The sequence below is a fragment of the Apodemus sylvaticus genome, chromosome 6 (genome assembly GCF_947179515.1).
Source record: "Apodemus sylvaticus chromosome 6, mApoSyl1.1, whole genome shotgun sequence".
Classification (NCBI taxonomy): Eukaryota; Metazoa; Chordata; class Mammalia; order Rodentia; family Muridae; genus Apodemus; species Apodemus sylvaticus.
In genome coordinates this window covers 57,742,284-57,767,043 of record NC_067477.1, presented here as the reverse complement: position 1 = coordinate 57,767,043, position 24,760 = coordinate 57,742,284, and the positions used below count along the sequence as shown (strand labels likewise).

Sequence of the window (24,760 nt, the reverse complement as noted above, 5' to 3'; positions counted from 1 at the left end):
AGTAAATGATTTTAAAATGAAAATGAAATTCAGATATAGGGTAGTGAACTAGTGCTCACATAACTCACTCAAGGTATAAGGCTGGGCTCTGGCCCAGGGCCTGGCCAAGTAAGAACCTTCAGGGAAATAAAAACTACACACACTGCATGTCTCAGGGATCTGGATCAAGACCACAGCATCCTGTTACTACCCAAGGTCTCCCATAGTCCCCGTGGGCCCTCCCTTTCCTGATTCCTGATTGGGGCATCCTCTCTGATGCAGTGCCGCACTGCTTTCCATTCCAAGAGTCCATCAGGTCGTACCTCTTGTTCTTTGGTCTCAATGTGGCTTCAGTGGACTGGTTCTACTATAAACTTATAACAGGCACTTGTAAGTACTTTTGCTTTTCACAGTTTCATTGACAGCTATTTTTTTGCAGGTATTTTATGAATATGGATGGTTTCCCTGCATGTATGTGTATGTGCAGTACCTGTGGAAGTTAGAAGAGGGCACTGTAGTTACAGACAGTTATAAGTAGGCATGCAGGTGCTGGGAATTGAACCTGGGTCCTCTGGAAGTACATCCAGTGCTCTTCACCACTGAGCCAACTCTTGAGTCTCTTTCGTAGTTATTGTTTTGATAATATTAAATATCAAGATCATTTATTGAAGTGGCTCATATAGAATTTGCCCTATGGCATGCTTTTATAAATGAGACTATAAAACAGCAGTTAACATACAGCCACCTCCCTATAGTAGGCCAGTCTGAAACCCATCTCACTCTACAGATGCTGGGGTTATGGAGGTAGTGATCTAGGGGTACCCTGAAAAGAACAACAACCCAGAGAAAGCTAAAGGGTCATCCTGGAAAGCTGTAGTGTCAGATGCTGCATGAGAAAGTAGAAGCCAGTCCCTGAGAAAGGAGCAGCAGGAGAGAGGGAGGGAGGGAAAGTGGGGGAGAGAAGAGGGAGAGAGGAAGCAAGGGGACCTGGTGGATAGAAGAAGGGTCAGGAGGGAAGGAAGGGGTGGGAAGGAAATAAAAAAAAAAAAATACAGCTTCTAGGAGAAGCAGCCCCAGTGGGGTGGGAGTTTGTTGTGGATCTCTGGGTCCTGGGCCTTCCTTTTAGGGACTCCCTGCTGGGATGCCCTTACTTAGGCAGGCTCTTTGCTCCTAGTAGACTTTTCTTCCAGATGTTAGGACTTGGCAATGGTCCAACAGTGAAGCAAGCAGCAGACCCCCTTAAGGAGCTGGTCCATCCTTGTTTTCCAGATGTAAGTTTACCCAAACATTACACTTTTGTACTGTGAAACTTCTGCACCAGATCTTTGGAGACATCCATCCATCCATGCATTTACAAGAATTTATGAGTGGATTAAGAGTTGTACATGACAAAGATTAGTTCAGTTCATAATAATGATTACATGATACAAATTTGCATTTTTCAGTTTTATTTTAAACTCTTCACATTAAATGAAATATAACTATAACCATTACAGAGCATTACCACAATAATGTGCACAAAACTCTTAAAAAAAAAAAGAATACAATCTTCAACAAGTTAAATGCCACTTTACTATGTAAACACAGATAAAATAAAACCCTGATGCTAAAAAGTATCTATTCAGAGGTAAATACAGGTACAAAAGCATTTAGACATGAACCTTATCAACAACCAAGCACAGTATTTGCAACAGGGACACTCACTGGTACTCCACATTGACAATGCTTCAGAGTCCTGTGAAAATCACAGCCATCTCTGGTTCATGACACGGCACAATTCATAAGGCAAAGATATAAACATTATCATCCAGTACTTTAACTTCACATGTATATTAAGGCAAACTTGGAACTTTTTGCTTCATATTTTAAAATGAGTGGGACTTTACACATGATATCTTGACAAAATTAAATGTAGAAGACATGTGGATATGTAAAAGAGTGTGACAATTTTTCTCTCTGCAGAGATGTAAACTGGATTTTTATTTTACCATATTCACACTAGTAATATTTGTAAACTTCTATTTAAAATGTATTAAACTTATTTTCTAAATGTGAATATCAACATTGAATTCAGTATATTGGAAGTGAAGAGCCAATAAATATTCCCCATAGAATTGTTACCTAACTATATCTCATCTAATTAGAGTTCTTTTTACCACAGGAAAGAAAGGGTTACGTAGCAGACAAGGATATTAACCTGACATGTCACACAGTTGTGTAACTTTCTGAACAGAAGGTTTATAGAGGCCATCATAAATTTATTAAACTTTAAGCAGTAACTTTATTATAGAATCTGATTTTCCTAAAAATGAGCACTTTGGTGACAATACCAGGAATCCAACACTACAACTGAAACTAAATACTGCATGATACATACATGTATTGTCCTCAACGTTCTCCAGAGCCATGGTGTTCTACAACATAGGTTTTGGGTGTATTTTTTCCTAGTTTTGCTTTTCCTTTAGAAAATAATCAATCGAATTCCAAGAAACATGGAAATCTTTGTTTAAGAGAAGATTTCTTTTTATTTGTGTGTATATGTGTGTGTGTGGGGGGAGGGTGGTCCCAGCAAGCTGGAAAGGGCCTCGGAGCCCTGGAGCTGGAGCTGTGGGAGGGACACCGTGCTCCTCTGGGTACTGGACACCAACCGAGGTCTTCAGTAAGAGCAGCAGGTGGTCTTACCTCTGCGCCAAGGCTCCTGACCCCACATGGATTCTATAAACATCATGATTTTCATAAGTTTTGCTTGTATCTTTAAAACCAACCTGAACACTAAGTATTTATTTAAGTTTCAAGTTCCTTCCTATGACCTCAGAAGTAAGGAACAAGGCTATAGATTTTCATAATAATCATTACTCTTCTGAGAGAGGGTGACTCCTATTTACATTCAATAGACCGCTACCTCAGCATCTGACACGGGGTCTCACATGTATGTAGTAGAGTCCTCACATATGTCAAACTATAAAAAACTTTCAATACCAACAGCCATTTTTCTTTCATTTGATACTAATACTTATAATTTAATATTCATTCACATTTAAAATAATATTAGCAAAAACATGAAATTTGCAAATATCCTTTGGGTTTACTTTTAAAAAAATCAATTAAGTTCAATTACTACATACCAAATATTAAATACCCAAATGCTGCATACATTCTTTGACATAATTATAGAAGACAAGTGACATTGCAAGTGACCAGATTTCTATTTCCCCTATCTCTTTCCCAAGATATTTCTGTGCAGTCTTAAATTGCTTTCAAGATTTTGCTTGAATATACACACATATATATGTGTGTGTGTGTATATATATATATATATATATATATGACATAATCATATATATCCTATATATTGATATATAATATATTATGTATATTTCTAAAAACATTAAAACTGGGGATTTACAATGTAACATTTTATCCTTTTTAGTATAAGAAACATGGAAATTTAAATTCACAACTTATCAGCACAGTGTTCATACGAAACTTCTCAGATATGTTGTAAACTTACCAGGTTTCAGGCCATATAGTAGCTCTGGGTATTATGATCAATAGGATTTTTAAAATAAGTATATTTCTAAGTTTTAAGTGCTTTTTTTTTTTTGGATTGTATGTTTTTATACTTCGTTCACAGGAACATGATCCTATTGTTGCCCAAAATGTTTTGCATTTAGTTTTTAAGCCAGATAAAATATTTAAATAAAAAAAAAACAGTACATACTTTTTGATCTAATTTACCAAATGGCTACAGATTATAAGTAAATTGCATACCAGAAACAATACACGGGTAAACCACTATTAAAACAGAATAATTAGAATAAATATGTTTATATTTAAAATAACTTTCTAGTCTTTCAAATTCACTTCGCTGTTGTGAGGAAGATATTAAAGTTAGTGTAACAGAATACATTAATAATTTGATATAAACAAAACAACTAAATTGGGGATTTAAAAGTAAATGCTGGGATCTAAGTTAAATTTGTTTTCCTTAAAAAGGTTCAGGCCAACCACACAGTGTACCTCATTCCTATTCAACAGATGTATTCAAATTAGTGAAAAAGTTATTGCTATATGTCATTGTGATACTCAGACAAGTGATGTAGAAAATACTCAGTTGATTTTCTTAGCTCCTGTTAAGTGCTAGATTAAAAGAGACTAAAAATTACTTGAAAGGCTTAATAATCTGTGCAAATATTTATAAAGCATGGTGTTATTTTATGACTAAAGATGATTTTACATAGTTTCATAGTATATTCTCAAATCTACAACTGGTAATTTATGGAAGAACAAGAAAAACTACAAGTTGCCCAGCTATAGTTTTGAAGTCATAACATGTATGCTAACAGGTAAAGCTAGGCTTTATATTACAAATGGCTTCTTAACAACAGTTACAATAATATGGCACTTAAGAATGCAGGATGAGTTTTTTAGGAAAAAATATTCAGTGATCTTGTAGACAGTATAAAGAGAAGGAATAGGTGGGTAAAAAAGAAAAAAAAACATAAAGAACATGAAAGCAAAATTACTAAATACGAAAATGCAAGTACCAACGTCATAATAAACTGCAAGTTAATGTATTTAAGACTAACAGATATTTGCTAAACCATGCGAAAATAAGTTAACTATTTCTTTTAAATAAGCTGTCAGCTGCTGTAACAAACAGTTTTGCTTTGAGAGACAGTTTCTTTAAACAAAGCAGAACCAAATTTAGAACCATTTATTCAAGTAAACATCAAGTTCCAGTTTTCCTCAATAAGTTAAAAGTATTCAGTTACCTAAGAAATGAATGAAGACATGCACACCTGCCTAGCACGCTGTGTTTGGTGCATAAATCTCTGTGCTGAAGGACATGTAATCTCTAGAACAAGGAAGGGAAAAAAAGCATCATCTCTAAGTCACCATTCAAAAACCATGGGAAATATAACTCAAGCCATTCAGATGGTTCTGGATGTTAACACTAATGTAATCATTGACATTTTCTATAAGCACAAACGAATCAAACAGGAAAAATGAAAGCAATTATCACAGTTCATCATGCATCTCACATTGGACACCCAAATAACACCGGTTATAGCTTTGTTATACATCTGACAGTTAGCACCATTTTTATATTTGAATACTGAAAACAAAATTAAGACCTTAAAAAAACATTAAAATTAAGAATCTATCAAAGAAAACACTATGCATCAAGGGTGGTACTAAACACCTTTCAAATATATTTACTTCAATATCAGAAGCCTGCTGTGCAGCACTAAAGAACAGAAACAAATATGATTAGTTTCCTATCCCTGCTTACCAAAGCACAGATGAGTAACAAAGTTCAACCAGCCCATATAAAAAAAGCATAAACAATAAATATGCAATCTTAAAGCAGGGCCCCAAATATGATACTAAACACTGTTTTTCAACCTTACCATACTATTAGCCCTAAAATCATTTAGCAGAAAGAGCACTCAGATGTTATTTACAAATCCTTAAAAGTATCCGAAGTGAATGCAGCCCTTTTTTTAAAAAACAAACAAACAAACAAACAAGCAAACAAACAAACCACATGAAGCATATGAATTTACATCCAACAATCACTACCCACATTTTGTCCAGCCAATCATACACTCCAGAGTCTGAACTTCTTTTATCCTAGTAAATCAAATACAGACCAAGAAAGAAGAGTTTAAATTATTGAAAACAAAATTAAAAAGCAGCAAGGTTTCTCTACATGTAGGAACATAAAAACTTTTGCAGTCTTAGTGGAGAAAAGTGCACGATTCAATTGCTTAAGTCTTTCCTTTTTGTTTCCCTTGTTTAATTATTGGTTCACTGTATAATCAAGAGCAAATTATTAGTCAGTTCAAAGTACCCAACAAAACTGAGTCTTCATGCCACTTCAAGTTACAGAGAAAGCAGTGCAGCTAGCTTTCAGGTTCAGGACCCTGGGCATTCTTTCCTATGGTACCACCTTGTGCGATTTCCAAAAGTTCACACTTGTCAAAGTGCAGTTAATCCAAAATTGCAGCGACAGTATATCATGCCTGCTGAATCCAGCCATGTATCTGAGATAGGGTCGTACTTCTGTACTGTGTTCAGATAGGAAGACCCTGAGTGACCACCGACCACATAAAGGTAGTTATCAACTGCTGCAGCACCAACTCCTAACACAGGTGGAGAGAGAAGAACAAGCAGGCTGATTAAGAAGTAGACTACGTCTCAGAGAATAATTCCTATCTTAATGCATCTTCAAAACTCATTTGAACAATATCATATAATTATATAGGCAATACTATAGGCTTACTAGGAACTAACAAAAGAACAAAACAAAAACAAAGAAAGGAAGAAAGGAAGGAAGGAAGGGAGGAAGGGAGGGAGGGAGGGAGGGAGGGAGGGAGGGAGGAAGGAAGGAAGGAAGGAAGGAAGGAAGGAAGGAAGGAAGGAAGGAAGGAAGGAAGGAAGGAAGGAAGGAACCAAAACCCTTAACAAAACAGTCAGTTGCCCACTACAGGAAAGCATTTTCAAAATATGCTTTTTGTTTCGACACACAATAGTTGTGCATGTTCATAGGGTACAGTGTGACATTGTACAATGATCAGATCAGGGCAGTTGCCATATATTCTTTAAGTACTAGAAAGAAAGCAGTATATTTATAATGTAAATTTTATGTTTTTTCTAGAAAACATTCATTTTGTCATGTCTTCAAATATATCACACAATGTAACTTATGTTTTAAAAATCCTCTCTTGGGACATTACTATCTATAGTTCTAAAAATAGAAAATCTACCTACATTTTAAACATTCTCATTGTTTTCATGGCTTTTTTTAGCGAGGGTACCAAAGAAGCTGTACTAAGGACTTAAAGAGTTCACTGTACTCGTGCTTTTGATGTCCCTTGAGTGCCTATAGTTCTGGAGTTTTGCAATCGTAATTCATATCTTTGTGGTACATGTGTACTGTGCATATGCTGTATATGGTTTGTGTGTGGTGTATGGTTATGTGGATGGTGTGTGGTGTATATGTATGTATGGTGTGTGTATGTGGTATGTGTATGGTGTTCCTGTGTTTTCTCTGAAGAAAGATATACTGATAGTTTCTGTTCTTCCCTCTCTTCCTTTCGTTTCTCTCTCATCTCTAGATTGCTTGTCTCTGTTTACTTTGCACTGTTCCTACTTTGTGTGTGTGTGTGTATGCTGTATGCCTATGTGTAGGTTGTGCAGATATGTGGCACACAAGGAGGCCAGAGGTTAATATAGGTATCTCCAATTGCTATAAGCTGGAGCTTGCTGATTTGGTGAGATACTGAACCTCTGAAGTCTTCCTGTCTTGCCCTCCTAGTGCTAGGATTACAGGCATTCAATGCTGTGCCCAGATTTCATGTGTTACGTGTGTATGTGTGTCTGTGTGTGTGTGTGTGAAGATCAATGTTATTTCTATGTATGATTCTCTCTGTCTGTATGGGTGCCTGTGAAGGGCAGAGAGGGGTGCTGGATGCTCTGGATCGGTGAGCTACAGACGGCTGTAAGCTTTCTAACATTAATGGTGGGACCATTAATTCTGGTCCTGTGCACAAGCAGCAAGTGCTCTTAATCGTCGACCCATATGTCTACTCCATGAATCCAGTTTTTTTAACATGAACACGGGATCCAAACCTAGATCCTTGCACCTGCTCTGCAAACACTTCACTCACTGAGCCGTCCCCACACCTTATTATCTCTACAGCATCTGCTTTTCTTCTTTCTTATCCTCCTTCTCAATTTCTTCTTTCCCCAGCATCCCTTTTTATTACTTAAGTATTAATATTATTAGTTTCAGTAATATTTTGATTCCTAGTTTATACTGTAGATGTTCTAGCTCAATTTTTTTCTAACCTTCCTGATTAATCAGCTATGTGTCCAGCTGCTTTATACTACATTTAAACTCCTGATTTGTTTTAAAATTGTTTCAGTTGCTGCTGACTGATATTTCTTCTCTGAGTGGTGATGAAATTATGAGATTGAAGTACAACACAACAGTACCAAATTAATACACCTTTTAACAATAATTCTAAATATTAATGATCACAATTCCTAAATAAAAATAAATGGTTTGTCCAGGCGGTGGTGGCGCACACCTTTAATCCCAGCATTCTGGGAGGCAGAGGCAGGTGGATTTCTGAGTTCGAGGCCAGTCTGGTCTACAGAATGAGTTCCAGAACAGTCAGGGCTATACAGAGAAACCCTGTCTCAAAAAAAACAAATCCAAAAAAATAAAAAAATAAAATAAAATAAAAAATAAATAAATGGCTTGGCAAGCAAGTAAGCAAACAAAGAAACAAACAAACAATAACAAACCCCACACATTTAGATCAAGGGGATACAATAGAGGGCCTAACAAACAAATCCCCACAGCTAAAGCCAAAAAGGACCCAAAAACACATGTTGGGAAAAGATAGCCTCTTTACCAGATGGTGTTGTGACAGTTACAAATCCTCAAGTAAAGTGATGCTAAATGCCTGTCTCTCACCCTGTATAAAAACCCACTCAAAATACATTAGTGAATGATCTAAAATTTTGAAGCAGCAAAAAGAAAATAAACAGAAAATTGTTCAAGTCAGAGAGACATTAGGTATAATTCTCTGACAAGGACTTTGACAATTTAGTAAACAGTAATTGAGAAATAAGATTGGGCAGCAAAGGAAACTATAAATAGCAGCCCATAAAACAGAAAGAAAAAAAACTAGGCTAGGCGCTTATCTAATTAGAAACTAATATTCATAATATATTAATAACTCAAACAAAATCCAAATTTAATCAATAAAAGTAAACAAACTAAAGAGAGAACTCTCAAAAGTACAAATCATAAATAGATGAAAAAATGTCCAACAGTCTTTAGCTATCAAAATAATGATGATCAGAAGTGTCTTAGATTCCATTCTACAGACACACAGAAAAGGAATTGCTACTGCACTGGGGAAAGTATAGATCAGTCCATCCATGACTACAGTTTGTATGGAATTCCCAACAATAACAAAACAGAACTACTAGAGCATCCAGAAATCCTACTTCCTGATACATACCCAGGAAAAAGAAAGTCAGCACATAATAAAGATGCCCACAGGCTTGTACTTATAGTGGCTTATTGTGAGAGGCAGACAGAGTCAGGAGAAATGGCTGCAAGATTACAGGCCAGTATACAGCATAGCAGCATGAAATGAAAAGAAACTCTGCCTCAAAACAAGGTAGGAGAGCAACAACTCCTGTAAAATTCGTCTCTGACCTTCACATACACAGGGTATACCACACTGTGTACCTGCCGCTATCTCTTCCTCTCTGTGTCTGTCTCTCTCTCATACACATACACACAAGTTCACAAGTAATTTTTTTCTAGCAAAAATGCTTACTGTTAAGGTCCAAGGTATTAATATTATAAGAATACCACTATATAAAGCAAAGCTCTGTATGCTGAATTTAATGAGTTAACACCTCAAGATGTGGTTCAATTGTAGAGTACTGACATGCACAGGCCTAGGTTTCAATCCCCAGTATCACAAAACAAACAAATGAATTAATATAAAAAACATTACCTGTCCTGGGCTCTTTCATTGGTCTACACACTGTCCACTGATTTTGATGAGGGTCATATCTTTCAATGCTTGACAAATGTGAGACACCGTTATGCCCACCTACCACGAAAATAAAACCTAGCATAACTCCAACGCCAAAGTGAATCCTCTTATCAGCCATGGACGCAACCATCTCCCAGGAGTCCTTACTTGGATCATAACGCTCCACACTGCAAGTATTTACATGATGAAGAATTAATTCATAGGTCACTTTTGTTACGTGCTGTTCCTGAAAAACTAAAGCCCACCACACTTTTCAAATTAAACAGATAAAAACAGTAGTAATTTGTCCCAAATGTTTAGGTATCTGTGGATAAGATATCAGGTATAAAAAGTTTACTTTGTGTACAGGATACAATAGCTGAATTTTATCCTTTTACACAGTTAGATATCCTTGAGGGATTGGAGGGCCAAGTCCATGGATGTTACAATCCCTCATACAAAATAGTGGTGTGGTACATTTAAGTACATGTCTTTTTCATTAGATTGCTCATGGTGAGTAAAACACTACTCTTAAATATAAAAAAAAAATCTTTAGAGCAATTTTTAAAAAAGCTAAAGATAGTTCTAAAGAACTATGATTCACAGTACATACAGTCAGTAACTTGTAAACTTTACTTTTTCTTATTTGCATTTCTCCTTTATTCAATATATTACAGAATATAAAAATCATTTATTCTAACAGTGTGATGACATGTGTAGTATGACCAAAGAATCCAAAATGAATATGAAATAATATTTCAATTTTAGAAGCTGTTTCCTTACAGTAATTATTCTGTGCACATGATTATGGGTGTGAATATACCACAAAAAGACAAGAGAGGCTCTTGAACTACGGCTCTTCCCTTCCATCATGGGGCCCACAGACTGAACACAGTTCGCAAGTCAGACTCAGGTACAAAAAGCACATCTGCCCTCTGAGCCATCTCACTGGCCCAAGATTCTAGTTTTATGCTGTTTTATAATGCACGGGAATACAAGAATTACACTTCTACTTTATCCATTAAGCATCATGAGAAAAGATCATGCACACATGTAGATAAACACAAAACTGCATCAGACAAAAATCTCAATTTGTCTTTTTTAGGTTTTTGAGCTCTAAAATGCAGTTTACTACATTAATTGAATATAAAATTTAATAGAGATTTGAATCTCTGTGATATAAAATATTATACTTAGTAGTAGCCTAAATGCCCAAATATTTGTCAATATTACTTAAGCATTATTAAAAAGTCCATTTATACATACAAATTTAAAACTCAGAAATGAATGTAAATTTTGCTTCTGTAGCAATCCCATTACTGTCTTAAATACCTGTTCATGTGGGCGGGGCCGTACCCTCCAATGGCATATATCATTCCATCCAGGACAGCTGCAGCAAAACAACTTCTGGTGGTTGTCATTGGGGCCACAGGTTGCCACTGCCGTATTTTGGGGATGTATTTTTCTACCGATTGCAAGTAAGACTGTCCATCATATCCACCTAAAGCGTAAACTTCTCCCGCAAGTACTGCTACTCCGAGAGTGCTTCGACTCTCGTTCATTCTCTCCAGAGAAGTCCAGGTATTTGTATCAGGATTCCAACATTCCACTGATTTTTCATGTTTTCTGACAGCAACACCAGGACGTACGCTAGTTTCAATACCACCTATAACAAAGACTTTTTGGTCTAAAACACATATTCCGAATTCATAGCGAGGAATATTTAAGGGCGCCAGACCAATCCAAGAGTCATTCTGGGGAAAGTACATCTCCACACTAACGAATAAGCAGAGAAATAATAGATTAAAAAACTCAAATGGCCCATAAACAAGCATGCTTACTTGTGTTAATAATCAAGGTCATGCAAATCAAAAGCACAATAAACTATGATGTACCTTCCAAACTTCTCAAAGTGCAGACAGAAAACAACCATTCGCAATAGTGTTGTGCAAACATTGACACACCGGCTAAGAGTGTAAGCTGGTACAAACTACTTTGGAAAACAATTTTATCTGACAAGGTAGAGAATACATACCTTCACTCAGAATTTCATTCTTAATGTGTCTCTCCTATTGAATATTGATATTTAATTTTATTGAATTCTATAGCCAATTTTGTAGTAGGCAACATATCCAAAAATGTTCACTGAAGCACAAAACAATAATTCATCACAAAGAAAATGGTTAAATAGTATAGTATTTAGAAGTATTGTATATATTTGCCCCATGGCTAAGATACATTCTTAGATATGTGTCTTAGATAAATGCATCTACATATGTATGCACCTGAGTGTATGCCTAAGTCCCACATATAACTTCAAAAGACTGGAAGCAGTCCAAATGTATAGCAAGCATCAAATGGATAAATGATGGTATTTTACACCACAGTGAATATGAATTTTACACATATGAGAACAAGATGCTAAATTCAAAACAATTCTGTATATTTTCATTGTATCAACTTCACAAATATATAAAACTAATTTTGGGTCAGAAACACATATTACCTCTGGGCAAGGAAGAGCAGGTAGGGAGTTCAGGGTTGGTGCCGAGTGCTGGCTACATTCTACTACACCAACTTTCCTTTTGCTTATTATGACTGACTAAATTGCACATGTGAGGTTTGTTTGCTCTGAATATGTGTAAAATTTTAATATTAAAATGAAACCACACTATATCCATATATTATAGTACTCATGAAGTAAATGAAATCCTTCCTCATGTAGAGTAACCAATAAATCTCACAACCTTGCTATCTGGTGAGAAATCACATCTCTGAAGAAATATATTTAGATAAAAATGTTGAAAACCTTCATATCTTTGAGACACTTAGTATGTAGAAAATTATAATGAAAAGCAAAATAATACAACACATAAAACTGAGGATACTTATTTCTGGGAGCTTAAACCAGAACATGTTTGTGTGTAACATGCGATACAGTGGAAAGAGGTGAGGATTCAGGAGACATGTGGGCGAAGTGGAGAAGACAGAGACTGTTTAAAGGAGAGGGACAACTACCTGACTATATCGATGTGGAAGAACTGACCTCTTTACTCTGTGGAGTTCACATGGTCATAGCTTTGGGCTGCTCTTAAGCAAACTTTTTCAACTCTTTACATACAAAGGCTGTGGATTTCTCAGTGTTTCCATTCAGATTGTCATTTAAGTATAAATTCTATCTTTAGGTCATTTCTCTCCTCTTACACCTTGCTCGCACACTCATTTTAAAAAGAGCCACACAAAAAGCCTGCTGCTTAGAAATTCTTTTGCCATGTACCATGGCTTGCACTCACATTCTGTGTTATGTAAAATAAGGGATGTGCAAATGTGTAACACGTTCTTTGCAATTTTATAACACGAGTAGTGTTTCCTCCAGGTTGCAGGCTGATGCTCCTGATCTCTAAGGCTACATCACAACAGCCTTTTACTGCTCATATTTCTCTCAATACCAGGGCCATGTTATTGTCTAGGAAGATTCAGACTGTCTCCTCTTCTTGAATCCAGAACTGTCTTTAATGTTGTGTCATTAAAATCTAGAAAATCCTCCAACTCTGATTAAACGTCTCCATTACCCAGCTCCAAACTGCTTCCTGACTTCCGGGCGCTTGCTCCAGCAACAGTCCCCTTTACTTGTGCCAGCTTTCCTGTCAGTCTCTTTTCTGACTGGGTACATTATAAACAATGGAAGTTTATTTGGCTCATGGAACTTGATGCTGAAAGGCCCAAGATCAAGGCATTCTTTCTACATTATAACACAGAAGGAGCTATTGGCAACACACCAAAGAGAAATGAAAGGGGCCAGAGTTCTCTTTCAGAACAAATCCATTTTAAAACATGAATTTTGGGAATACATTCAAACTATAAGAGAGTACGTGTGCTGAAATAAGCTGGCGTGAAAGGAGGTGGTAAGACGGCAGGACACCTGAAAACGGCAGGACACCTGAAAACAGGCTTTAGCCTCCTACAGTGATTGGTAAGGACAAAGGCAAGCAGCTCGCCAGTCGGAGCGGTGCTGTGAGACCAAGCCTTTTATCTGGGTGGTTTGGGCCAATCCAAGAGAGTTAGCATCAGAACTGAACTGACCTTTTTATTGTTGGGGGTGGGAGGAGTGTTCCAAGACAGGGTTTCTCTTTGTAGCCCTGGCTGTCCTGGAACTCTGTAGACCAGGCTGGCTTTGAACTCAGAAATCCGCCTGCCTCCCAAGTGCTGGGGTTACAGGCGTGCGCCACCACCACCCGGCTGAACTGAACTTTTAAATACCGAATGCTGCTCTCTTCTGACCCCATCTTTGCTTGGCTCTTCCTTTTCTTTTAACTCAACTTAGACATTAACTTCCATATAAATTCTTTACTAAATCCCTTAAATGGTATACATACCCCTCAATAGTTGCACCGAATAATCTTTGGCATGTAGTAGCATATTATATACAAATGTCTCTTTTACTAAATTATGAATTTATTGAAGGTCCCTTATTTAGCACTATTTTGTGTAGAATTAAACTGAATGGTTATCAGCTTGGTTCCAATCTTCTCAATTATTAATAATACTGTAATAAACAGCTTAATAAAATGCTACTTTAAATTTTACTATGATAGACTCAGTGAGGAAAAGATTATTAGATATAAAATAAGGCCATTTTTCTGATTTTTCAATAACAAGTTCATGTTTTTAATATCTAAGAAACCAAGAGGCAATTAGATAAGGATTTTTTTTTTCAATATATACTCATATTTGGAATTCTGTCATGAGGTCAGTTGTTTGGTTCACGACAGTATTCCACTCTTGCAAGCATGAGTCAACCCATCAACACGGGTGATTACCACAGCCAATAATTTACAGGTAGCCCCATCTCAGTAACAGCAGTTTTGGGCTTAAAGAAAATGTAGAGTATGACTTGTTTAAATATTTACAATATGTGAACTGCCATTGATGAAATATCAAATTTTCGGGACTGGAAAGATGGCTTAGTGTTTAAGAGCACTGACTGCTCTTCTAAAGGTCCTGAGTTCAACTCCCAGTAACCACATGGTGGCTCACAACCATCCGTAATGAGATCTGACGCCCTCTTCTGGTGTGTCTGAAGACAGCTACAGTGTACTTATGTATAACAAGTAATAAATCTTAAAAAAAAAAAAAAGAAATATTAAATTTTTGATTAGAGAACGAGTTTACCAGATTTTTGTAAATTGCTAGAAGGAAATCAACAGTATTAAAAGAATATGCCAAGCATGAACATTTTCAGGAGTGATGTTTGAAAAAAAGACAAAAAAAACCCCAAAAAACCCCACCAACCCTCAAAATATGTTGTCAGTGTTGAAAGGTGGCTTGCATACAGAACTAAATCATGGGCTACATAGTCATGGCTAAAATTCAGGTCATCTACTTTTATGAATAAAGTTTCGGTGGAACACATCCATGCTTAAACATTCAAACACTGTCTGAGGATGCTCTCTCCTCCCACAAAGGTGGAACTGAGTAGTTGCAACAAAGACAAGAGGGCCTGTAAATCATTACAGAAGCACACCGGCAGCCCCTGCTGTAAAATGTTAGGAAAAGAAAAAGAACTTTTTACAATGGTCTTGTAAAAAATACAATGAAAAACATTTCACATGAAAGTCATTAGTTATGTCAGTTTCTTATTTTTCTCATTTCTTTGATATTCCTTTAACTATTTTCATTCAAACCAACTCCTATCCTCAGTCTGCCCTTATCGCAGGTTCCTAGCATTCTGTCATAAGGAAGAGGAGAAGGTGAGGAGAGAGACAAAAGGGAAGAGGAGAAAAGGAAGAAGAGGAGGAGGAAGAAATAGTGAAACAGAAGAAAAACTAGTATATATTCAGGGTAGACAAATATACATACTTGGGGCAAGGAAAGAACTAATAATTGAGTATCACAAAGAATGTATGAAAATGTGATTAAATATCCTTGTAAAATTTTAGGAAATAAAAAGGAGAGAAAGACTACCAAAACAACAAATAAAAGGAAAATGAAATTATTCTTAAATACATATAATCATCACATTTAAAAAAGTATAAAATGTGTCAGTATTACTCCTTTAAGAAAGCCTTCTATTTACCTATCCAAACAGGCAAAGAGTCCAGATTTTCCTCCTACTGCGCACAATACTTTGGGAGCACAGCGAGGTCGTGTCATCAAGACTGTCTGGTGAGAGAGTCTATGTTCAGGCATGAAGTGGTACTTTAGGGCTTCATTCAAGAGATGTTTACAAGTACGATCATCACGGATAAGATGGTTCGCTTCATAGAGCCTAGTAAGGAACTTAACACTCAGCAACGGTAATCGGACACTGTTCAGCAGCTGCGCTAAGTATTTCTGGCGTTCTTGTACATCATACTTGATCCAAGATTCTAATGCATAAAAAACTGTCTCTTCAGTAGCTACATTCAAGCAGTCATTGGAGACAATTTCATCCAAATCAGCATGGGTAAGCTCAAAAAACTCTTCTGTCTGGCAAACAGATTCAAAATTCTGGCATATGAATTTAGTAGCGGCCAAATAAAGGTCATGACAACCATAAGTTTCTGCAAAACGGGAAATTCCAATACAATTACCAGGGTCAAGTTGGCTTTCAAGAAATGCACAACATTCTTTAAGGACAAGTTTTATCTGGAGTAGGTTTGCTGCTGGCAGGAGAGATTCCACTGTATCCTGAGAAATGAAAACCGTGCCTGTATATGCATACTCCACAATGGCCTGCAGCGCAGCTTCATCAATGCACTGAAACTCAACCTCGCTGTTCTCTTTCTCAGAAAGGTTTCCAGTGAACATTGCTTTGAAGTATGGGCTGATGCTGGCAAGAACCACTTTATGAGCATGAATTTTAACATCACCTACTCGAAGAATGATGTCACAGAGTTCGTGATGCTGGCGAAGAAGATTCAATCCCTGCAGAAGTTGTTCAGAATGTAAGTGGGTTAAGTTAGCAAGCATGTAGGTCGGGGCTGTGTGGTCCATCTACAGAAAAATACGAGACACAAGCAGTTACTTCAAAATAGTCATGCCAATGTAAATCTGTGTCTCAAAGAGTACAAACCAGACTTGTTTACTTCCTGATTTGCTGGGTTCGAGGCCTCTGGCGTTAGAAAGAATTTAAGAATCACCTAATTCAACTCCTTTATTACAGATATTAGGAAGTAGAAAACCAAAATGTTGTATAGGTATCAACCAAAACGAATTTTAGATGGAAACTACATGCTTCATTATGTATTTTCATTAACAACTCAGCTATCACGATAATAAAATCTGTATGTGGAGAAAAAGTTGCTTAAAGCCAAATTAGTATTGAAACACTAGCGATTTGCTATTTTCTCAATAATAATCTCAATAATACCTGTGGACATTGATTTTGTAAAGGTTCACTTTATTAAATTACCTCTTCCTATGACCTCCATATCCACTAATTTGTATCCTTTCTCACAACAGCCTGTCATAACAATATTGTTCATGTAACTATTAATGCTACAGCTCTCTATAAAATGTGGAAGAGTTTCCAAATGTTTTCTTACTAAGTGTTAGGTATTGTCTATAGCCTTTCCCTTTTCATCCTTCTTCCTCAATACAAATTTCAAAAATCTAGGTCAACTTTAAATTTCTCTAAAAGTCTATTCCTTTATATACAATTAATTTAATTATATACGTACAGATTTTTAAACCACTCCCCATTCTCATTTGTCTCGTTATTTAAGGAGGAGAATCATATTCAGACTAAACAGTGAACAATGAACAATGCCAATGGAAAATACAAAGTTTGATAGGGAAGAGCTGGATATTTTATAAGAACATATTTCTCTCAGACTAAACATTTACATACTAAGATAGTTACAAAGACCTAGAAATGAGATCCTGAACTAATACCAGTGCTATAGGACTGGACATAAGTCTCAAAAGCAAGACTAAATGTTATAAACAGTCTAAGAAGAGTCACCTTAGCTCCAGATAACACTCTAAAATAATTAATGATGTGATCTGTGAGTCTATAAAATGGACCATTAAGTCTTGTCTAAAGGAGTTAAACAATTATTATTGCTAAATAATAAGGCATATCAGAGACTGTTTCTTCTCATGATGAGCTTAGATTTTTTTAATCAGAAAAGTGTATTTTTATGTTTAATTAGAGATGTAAAGAATTTTAGATTTTTAAGAACAAATCTAAAATTATAATCTAGTTCAGGTGGGTAAATCAGCAGATGTCCAATGCATAAAAATAAAAGAACGGAGTCTGGAGGGATGATTCTAGTGGTGTATTGTAGGACCAGACCATATTCCAGGGTTATGCCCTTCCTTTATGTAGTGATCACAAAGAGCAGCAAAAGCACTGAACAAGAAATTAATGATCCTAAATAACCTGTTAACTTGGTCTACAGAACGGGTTCCAGGACAGTCAGGGCTACACAGAGAAAGCCTGTCTTAAAAACCAAAAACTAAAGGGATTTTAATTTCAGTACTACTTTAATACTCTAAGTTGATGTGGGCTGAGGCTTTATTAATAGAACTATAATGCATGGAATGTAAGAAAGGAGACTTCATTTTGTTCTGGAAATGTCCTATCAGGTACACATGCTTTGGGCATCGTCCTTTAAAGGGAACTGAAACAAACCATAACACCCATTGAAGAAAAGAATTCAGATCATGGTCCCTGAGTAATAGATCCGAGGGCTCTGAGTCTAGAGAAATGGAAAACTGAGGGTTACGTAGCAAGACACAGGATAAATGCTGTTTAATTATTGTAAGGGTTGATTGGAGGGTTACATAAATGTATGCATATGAAATGCTCAAAACAGTGGCCAGCAGTGAGGTCTTGGCAATTTCATTAGCTTTATATGTTGTGCTACCTCTTAATACTGGAAAAGAAATTCACTCTAGGGTCTATGGTACATGTATAAAAACATATGGTACAGGTATAAAAACATAACTTGTAAATAATGTGTTCATACAAAATATATAAGCACACACAGATGATGCATATTATACAGATCTAGATAGGTGTGACAATATAATTTTAAAAGATTTAGCACTAGAATCAGACTGCTTACGTTACAATATTGTCTAAATTATTTAATAGCTCTATGACCCCATAAAGGTCATCTTAAAGTCATGTTTTCTCATGTGCTTAGCATAGTCAAATCAGTATTTAAAAGAGGGATGTCTTTCTGTGTGCTAGCATGTAGTAGCCAATAATTATTAGATGCTACTTGTTACCAGCATCAATATTAGCCTTAAGAGAACGAGTTTTTCCACCTAAAAGACTCTCATCTGTGCTAACCAAAAAAAAAAAAAAAAAAAAAGAAGGAAGCTTGTTTACTACCAACAACAATTATTGGGAATAAAGTTTACATCATCTTATTTTTAATGCTCAACTAAAATAATTACAACTAAAACTTTAAATAGAGAAGGAAAAATAGGAAAGCACAGAGAGGAGGGGAGCAAGACAGCCTGCTATCAGCTCTCCTGGTGATTCTGACAATTTAGAACACTGAGAATTGGGTCAACTCTTTCCAGCCTAAATACTGTAAATTTTACTTGTAACTTATTCAATATTCGTAACTTTGATTATATTTGGTTGTCAGCTATTTATAGATAAATTTTTAAAAGTAACTCAAAGAAAAAATAATTTCTGCTCCTTAAAACCACAGTTTTACTGTGCTCTTTTATCTCACCAACAACCTTTTGGAGGTCAGGCAGGTGCCGTGGAAACAAGAAAGAACAGGGAACAAAATATGAACTAGAGCCAGAGAAGTCTGAGTCAAGTCCACAGTTAGTTAAATGTACCAAACAGCTCTATGACCTTGGACATATGGTAATTTAATATCTGTGTATATTAAATGTAATATCAAGCTGAGACTGTGGCTCATGCCTGCAATCCAAGCACTTAGGTGGCTGAGGCAGAAAGATTTATGTTGAGTTCCAGACCAACCTGGGTACAGGATGAAAGCTTCTATTTTACCTTCTCTAATTAAAGTTTTAATTATAATTATTTTAGTTGAGCATTAATAATAAGACTTATGAGGGCTGGAGAGATGGCTCAGCGGTTAAGAGCACTGACTGCTCTTCTGGAGGTCCTGAGTTCAAATCCCAGCAACCAGATGGTGGCTTACAACCGTCTCGTAATTAGATCTGATGCCCTCTTGTGGTGTGTCTGAAGACAGCTACAGTGTACTTACATATAATAAATAAATAAATAAATCTTTAAAAAAAATAAGACTTATGTAAACTTTATTCTCAATAATTGTTTTTTGTAGTAAGCAAGCTTTCTGTCTTAAACAATTCTAAAAATGTAAACCTATAAAGAACAAATGATAAATATACACACATGTAAACACCCAGATCACACAGACAGTGTGATCACATCAGGGCATTAAAACAAGTCAAAGAGGAATCTAGGTATTAATAACTCCCTTCATTGATGGTGTAATAATACATCTGATACACTGAGTTGCCTCTACATGATAGCCATATTTTTTAAACTTTTGTTAAACTAAAATAAATATCAAATGTATCTATGTATCTATGAAATAAATTAGTCAATACTGAACAAATAGTTTCAATGTCAAACTTTCAACAAGGCAATAGCATTGTACTTCATTTCTAATTATATTCATGTTATACCAATACACATAATATGTTAAAAGAAGACTCCATAATTTTAGGTTGTTATAGCCAAGATAATAAAGAGCAGGTTGCAAGTTTAGCATCTATCTACTTAATTGACACCTAAGCTACAAAAAAAGTGGTGCTGAAATCAGCTGGGAGGCAATTAACTGTCACCATATAAATAGGGATTACAGTCACAGCTCATAAATAGGAAAGAGCTGCATAAAAAAAATCCAGTGTAACTTAACAAATCAGATTTTTATTGTAACTGCTATTATTAAATTATCTTCCCACAGTTCAGCTTTCCCTACACTAGAATTCAACCAATTATAATATATATTTTTAATCAGTATATATCTATAGAATAAAGTGGCAAAATTGCATTTTGTCTGACAATAATTATTATTATAATTATTATTTTTTTTTAGTTTTTCATTTTTTGGGTTTTTTTTTTCCCCGTGACAGGGTTTCTCTATGTAGCCCTGGCTGTCCTGGAACTCACTTTGTAGACCAGGCTGGCCTTGAACTCAGAAATCTGCCTGCCTCTGCCTCCCAAGTGCTGGGGCATGTGCCACCATCACCCAGCTCAATTATTTTTTTTTTTATATCTAGAGAAACCAAAGTAAAATTATTTTCTTGTCACTACCATGAATCCTTCTCTTGGGTTTGGGAAATAAGCAGCAGAAAGCAAGAGCTAAACACACTGTCTCAAAACACAAAAACAAAAACAAAACAAAAACTAAAAACTTCTTAGCTTTATTAAAGCTGACACAAGAAGTAAGACTCAGGACACAGAAAAATAATAGATTAAAATATATAATCAAATAATACATAAAATATAAAGATTAATAATGGAAAAATATCCAATTTTATCTGATAGTTTAGCACCCTTTGCTCCAAACTTCTAAAAGCTCTAAGCAAATAGTTAAACTGACTAATTTGAGTTTTATTTTCTTCCTCTGATCCTTAAAATGTATATAATACAAAAGAAGAATACAGAACCTCTACTGGTTGTTGAAAGGATTAGATGAATTAGTATTTACGAAGTACCTAGCACAGTACTTTGCAGATAACACATAACAGACTACAATTATTGCTTAATAGTAATAACATTCATTTGCATAGTACTTATTAATGACAACTTCTTAAACTGTACAGGGTTTTATAGTTTACAGGATTTATTTTCATTTCCAATATTTCAAAGATGCCTACAAAACTTAGGTAAGAACACACAAAGACATAAAGTGATTTATCCAACAAATTCATTATCTCTTACTCTGGAAATAAAACATGCATCTAGAACAACTGTGCTTACCCTATTTAAGTATACCTCAAAGAATGAAAGTAGGCAGCATATACCTTTCTGTAATCAGTGAACTTTGTTTAAATTATTTTGAAATCATTAAAATTTGCTGCACTCAAATTTGCAACTTTTAGTATAGCCCTGAATATTTCCTTTCAAATTTCTGAGGTTTACTTTTACAACAAAAAGTGCACTCCTATTATCTTATTCAACTTTTTTTTTTTTTTTTTAAGCAAATGCCATAATTCCCAGCACTTGGGAGGCAGAGGCAGGCCAATCTCTAAGTTTGAGGCCAGCCTGGTCAACAGAGTGAGTTTCTGGATAGGAAAGGCTACACAGAGAAACTCTTGTCTTAAAAAAACAAAAGAAGGGAAAACCCTGTTATTAATCTAACTCTATTATTACATACAAATGCTTTTCTAGTAAATACTGAAAGGACTCCTAGACTTCAAAAATAAGATTAAAAGAAACTTAAGTACTTTTAATAGATATAAATAAAATATAATAAGATTTATATTCTATAAGATCATCTCAAAAGGTACTAAGATATGTGACAGTATAGTCTAATTTCCCAAACAGTCACAATGAAGCTAATGCATTTCCCAAGTTTTCTACAAGCCAAAATGTAACAGACATAAATAAATTACAATCTGTAACACACATTGAGCTACAGGGACCTGAGAGAAAAGGACTCATTCTGCTTTGCTTAGAGGAAAGTAACAGGACAACTGCTTGATTTATGGACCCAGGTCCCTTCAATAGTGTTCTTTGTAGAGGGAAAGAAAAATTCTTATCTTTACGCCATAGCCAATAATGAAACATCATTCAAGACTTTCTAAGTCCTTTTCTTTGATACTGATTACAACACAACCTCAGTCTGGTTAGTAACTTGGCTTCCTAAGTTCTTAGATACATGAAGAGTTTGCTGGATATTTTCAATCTGAAAACTCTGGTCACTAGAATTACCTTCTATTCCAACATAAACTGGCATTCTAATGTGGACGTTCTACTGCATACATCATTCTCCTGTTCCCTTTCATGGAGATTGGGTTCCCGAAGTCTCAGCACATATGAAGAGAAGTATGCACTTAGGCTTTTTAGGTTGGATATGGGAATTTCCCTAGTTGTCCCCACGACCCCATAATGCATATTTAGGCAAGTGCTCTGTAAGATGTACACCCATTGGCGCTTTTGTTATTGTTTTTCTACTAAAATACATTTGCTACACCAAACTCGGGTAGATCCACTCATACATCAAAATGATGAACGAAGGCCGTGGACGACACTCAGGGCCAGAACACTTCCTGGTGTGAACAAAGCCCCTCTGTTCAACGTTCATGACAGTGAAACAAGACAGAACAGCAGCAGCAAACCACAAAACAGAAAACAAAAAAAAAAAAAAAAATAAGGAAACCATCAAGGCTTTAAACCAAAGCACAGGATACACGGCTATACAGACTCATTCATATTAATATATAAATATATAAATCTTTTTCCAAAATAAAAAAAAAATTAAGAAAAATATATCTTAATTGTGCTACAATAAAAACTAATAAATACAATTTCAACTTGTATCACTAGGAGTAATAGTTATTGTTATAAAGCACTATGACATGTGACTCAATTATTCCAAGATTTCAGAAAGTAATATAGCTGGGTAGGGTGCCACAGCACTTTAATCCCAACCCTTGGGAGGCAGAGGCACTTGGATCTCTAAGTTAAAAGCCAGCCTGGTCTACAGAGGGAGTTTGGAACAACCAGGACTACACAGGAAAACCCTGTGTCTCAAAAAAAAAAAAAAAAGAGAGAGAGAGAGAGAGAGAGAGATTCCATTTGATACAAAGAGGGACAGAAATACTTGCATTTGAAGAATATAAGCTCGAAACTTCAAGTTATAACTCAGTCTTTTCACTGAAAAAGTAACTATTATTTCTTTTAAAAGTCTGCCAAACAACAACAAATCTGTTTTCAAGCTTGGTTTGACAGGGCACATTCAACATTCAGAAGGCTGAGATAGGAAGGTCAAGAATTCAAGGCCAGGCCGGGCGGTGGTGGTGCAGGCCTTTTATCCCAGCACTTGGGAGGCAGAGGCAGGCTGATTTCTGAGTTGGAGGCCAGCCTGGTCTACAAAGTGAGTTCCAGGACAGCCAGGACTACACAGAGAAACCCTATCTTTAAAAAAAAAAAAAAAAAAAAAAAAAAAAAAAAAAAAAAAAAAAAATCCAGGCCAGCTTGGGCTACACAGTAATTCAGCAATTACGTTTCAAATACAGACACAAAAGTTGCTCTTTCATACCCCAAAGCGGTTTGGCCTTATAGCAAATACTCTTAGTTGAAATGATTCTATATATAGTTTCTTTTACAAAGAGAAAACACTCATTAGCCATCAAATTCTCAGTTTGCTTAAAATAATGTCTATCAACCTAAATCCTCTGGGCAGAATTCTCTTAGGACTGTAATACCAAGAACTTGCACCACAACTAAATTGTCTAGCGATCACCGTCTCCAGGAGACTGAAAGACTGCAGAGACTCTGGTGTATCCTAGGGGAGATTGGAAAGGTGGAGGTGGGGCAAAAGGAAAAGTCCCACAGAGGAGCTACATGATAAAGGCTTTAAGCACTCCGTTTAATGCAAAGGGGAAAACACTGATTCTACACATCTATCAGAAAACTTGGTGATGCGGACAATGAAAAGTGACAGAAGCCTTTAACACTCCACAGACAGGGGTGAAGAGAGGAAAAGGAGGCAGGGGAGAAGAGGGCGGGACGAGGAAGGTCTCCAACGACAAGGAAGTTTTTTTTTTTTTTTTTAAAGTACTCTGTGTGCTTGGCATTGGTTGGGTTCTCCTGCACTGCTAAGCAGTCTGCAGGAAGAAAGAATCTGACTCAGGATAGCAGTGAGTAGAACGTTTACAATGGTAGCCAGCACTGTGCAGAACATGTCCTCTCTACCTGCTCTGGTCCAGTCCTTTACCCTCGCATTCTGACTCATGGGGCACTCATGCAACACTCCGCCAAAGCCTGCACCACTGTATAGTAGCAAAAGGAAAATACCTGAGTCCCAGGAATAACACCTGCAGCAACAGGAGGAGGAGCCACGGAAAACTGGAACCCTGGATGGGATCCTCTCTTGCTCCGGTCAAACCTCAACTCTTACGGGTGGGGCGGAAAACTTCCGCCCCGGGCAGGGTAGCGTCATTTCCGTTTAAGGCCTTGACCCCGCCTCTCCATCCTGGCTACGTTCAGACTTCCTTTTCCAGAAATCGGCCTGGGCTTAATTCCCTACGTGGACTAC

The 24,760-nt window shown here is 36.3% G+C and overlaps 1 protein-coding gene across 1 annotated transcript; it reads right to left on the bottom strand.

The window, feature by feature from the left end:
- Positions 1–1,410: 1,410 nt before the first annotated feature.
- On the bottom strand, positions 1,411–24,635 carry Klhl28 (kelch like family member 28). Its single transcript, XM_052185784.1, has 5 exons — positions 24,520–24,635; positions 15,628–16,526; positions 10,884–11,327; positions 9,531–9,739; positions 1,411–6,128 (listed from the first exon to the last, which is right to left on the bottom strand). Exons 2-5 carry the CDS (start codon positions 16,524–16,526, stop codon positions 5,965–5,967), a joined length of 1,716 nt encoding a protein of 571 aa, XP_052041744.1. The 5' UTR covers positions 24,520–24,635; the 3' UTR covers positions 1,411–5,964.
- Positions 24,636–24,760: the final 125 nt, after the last annotated feature.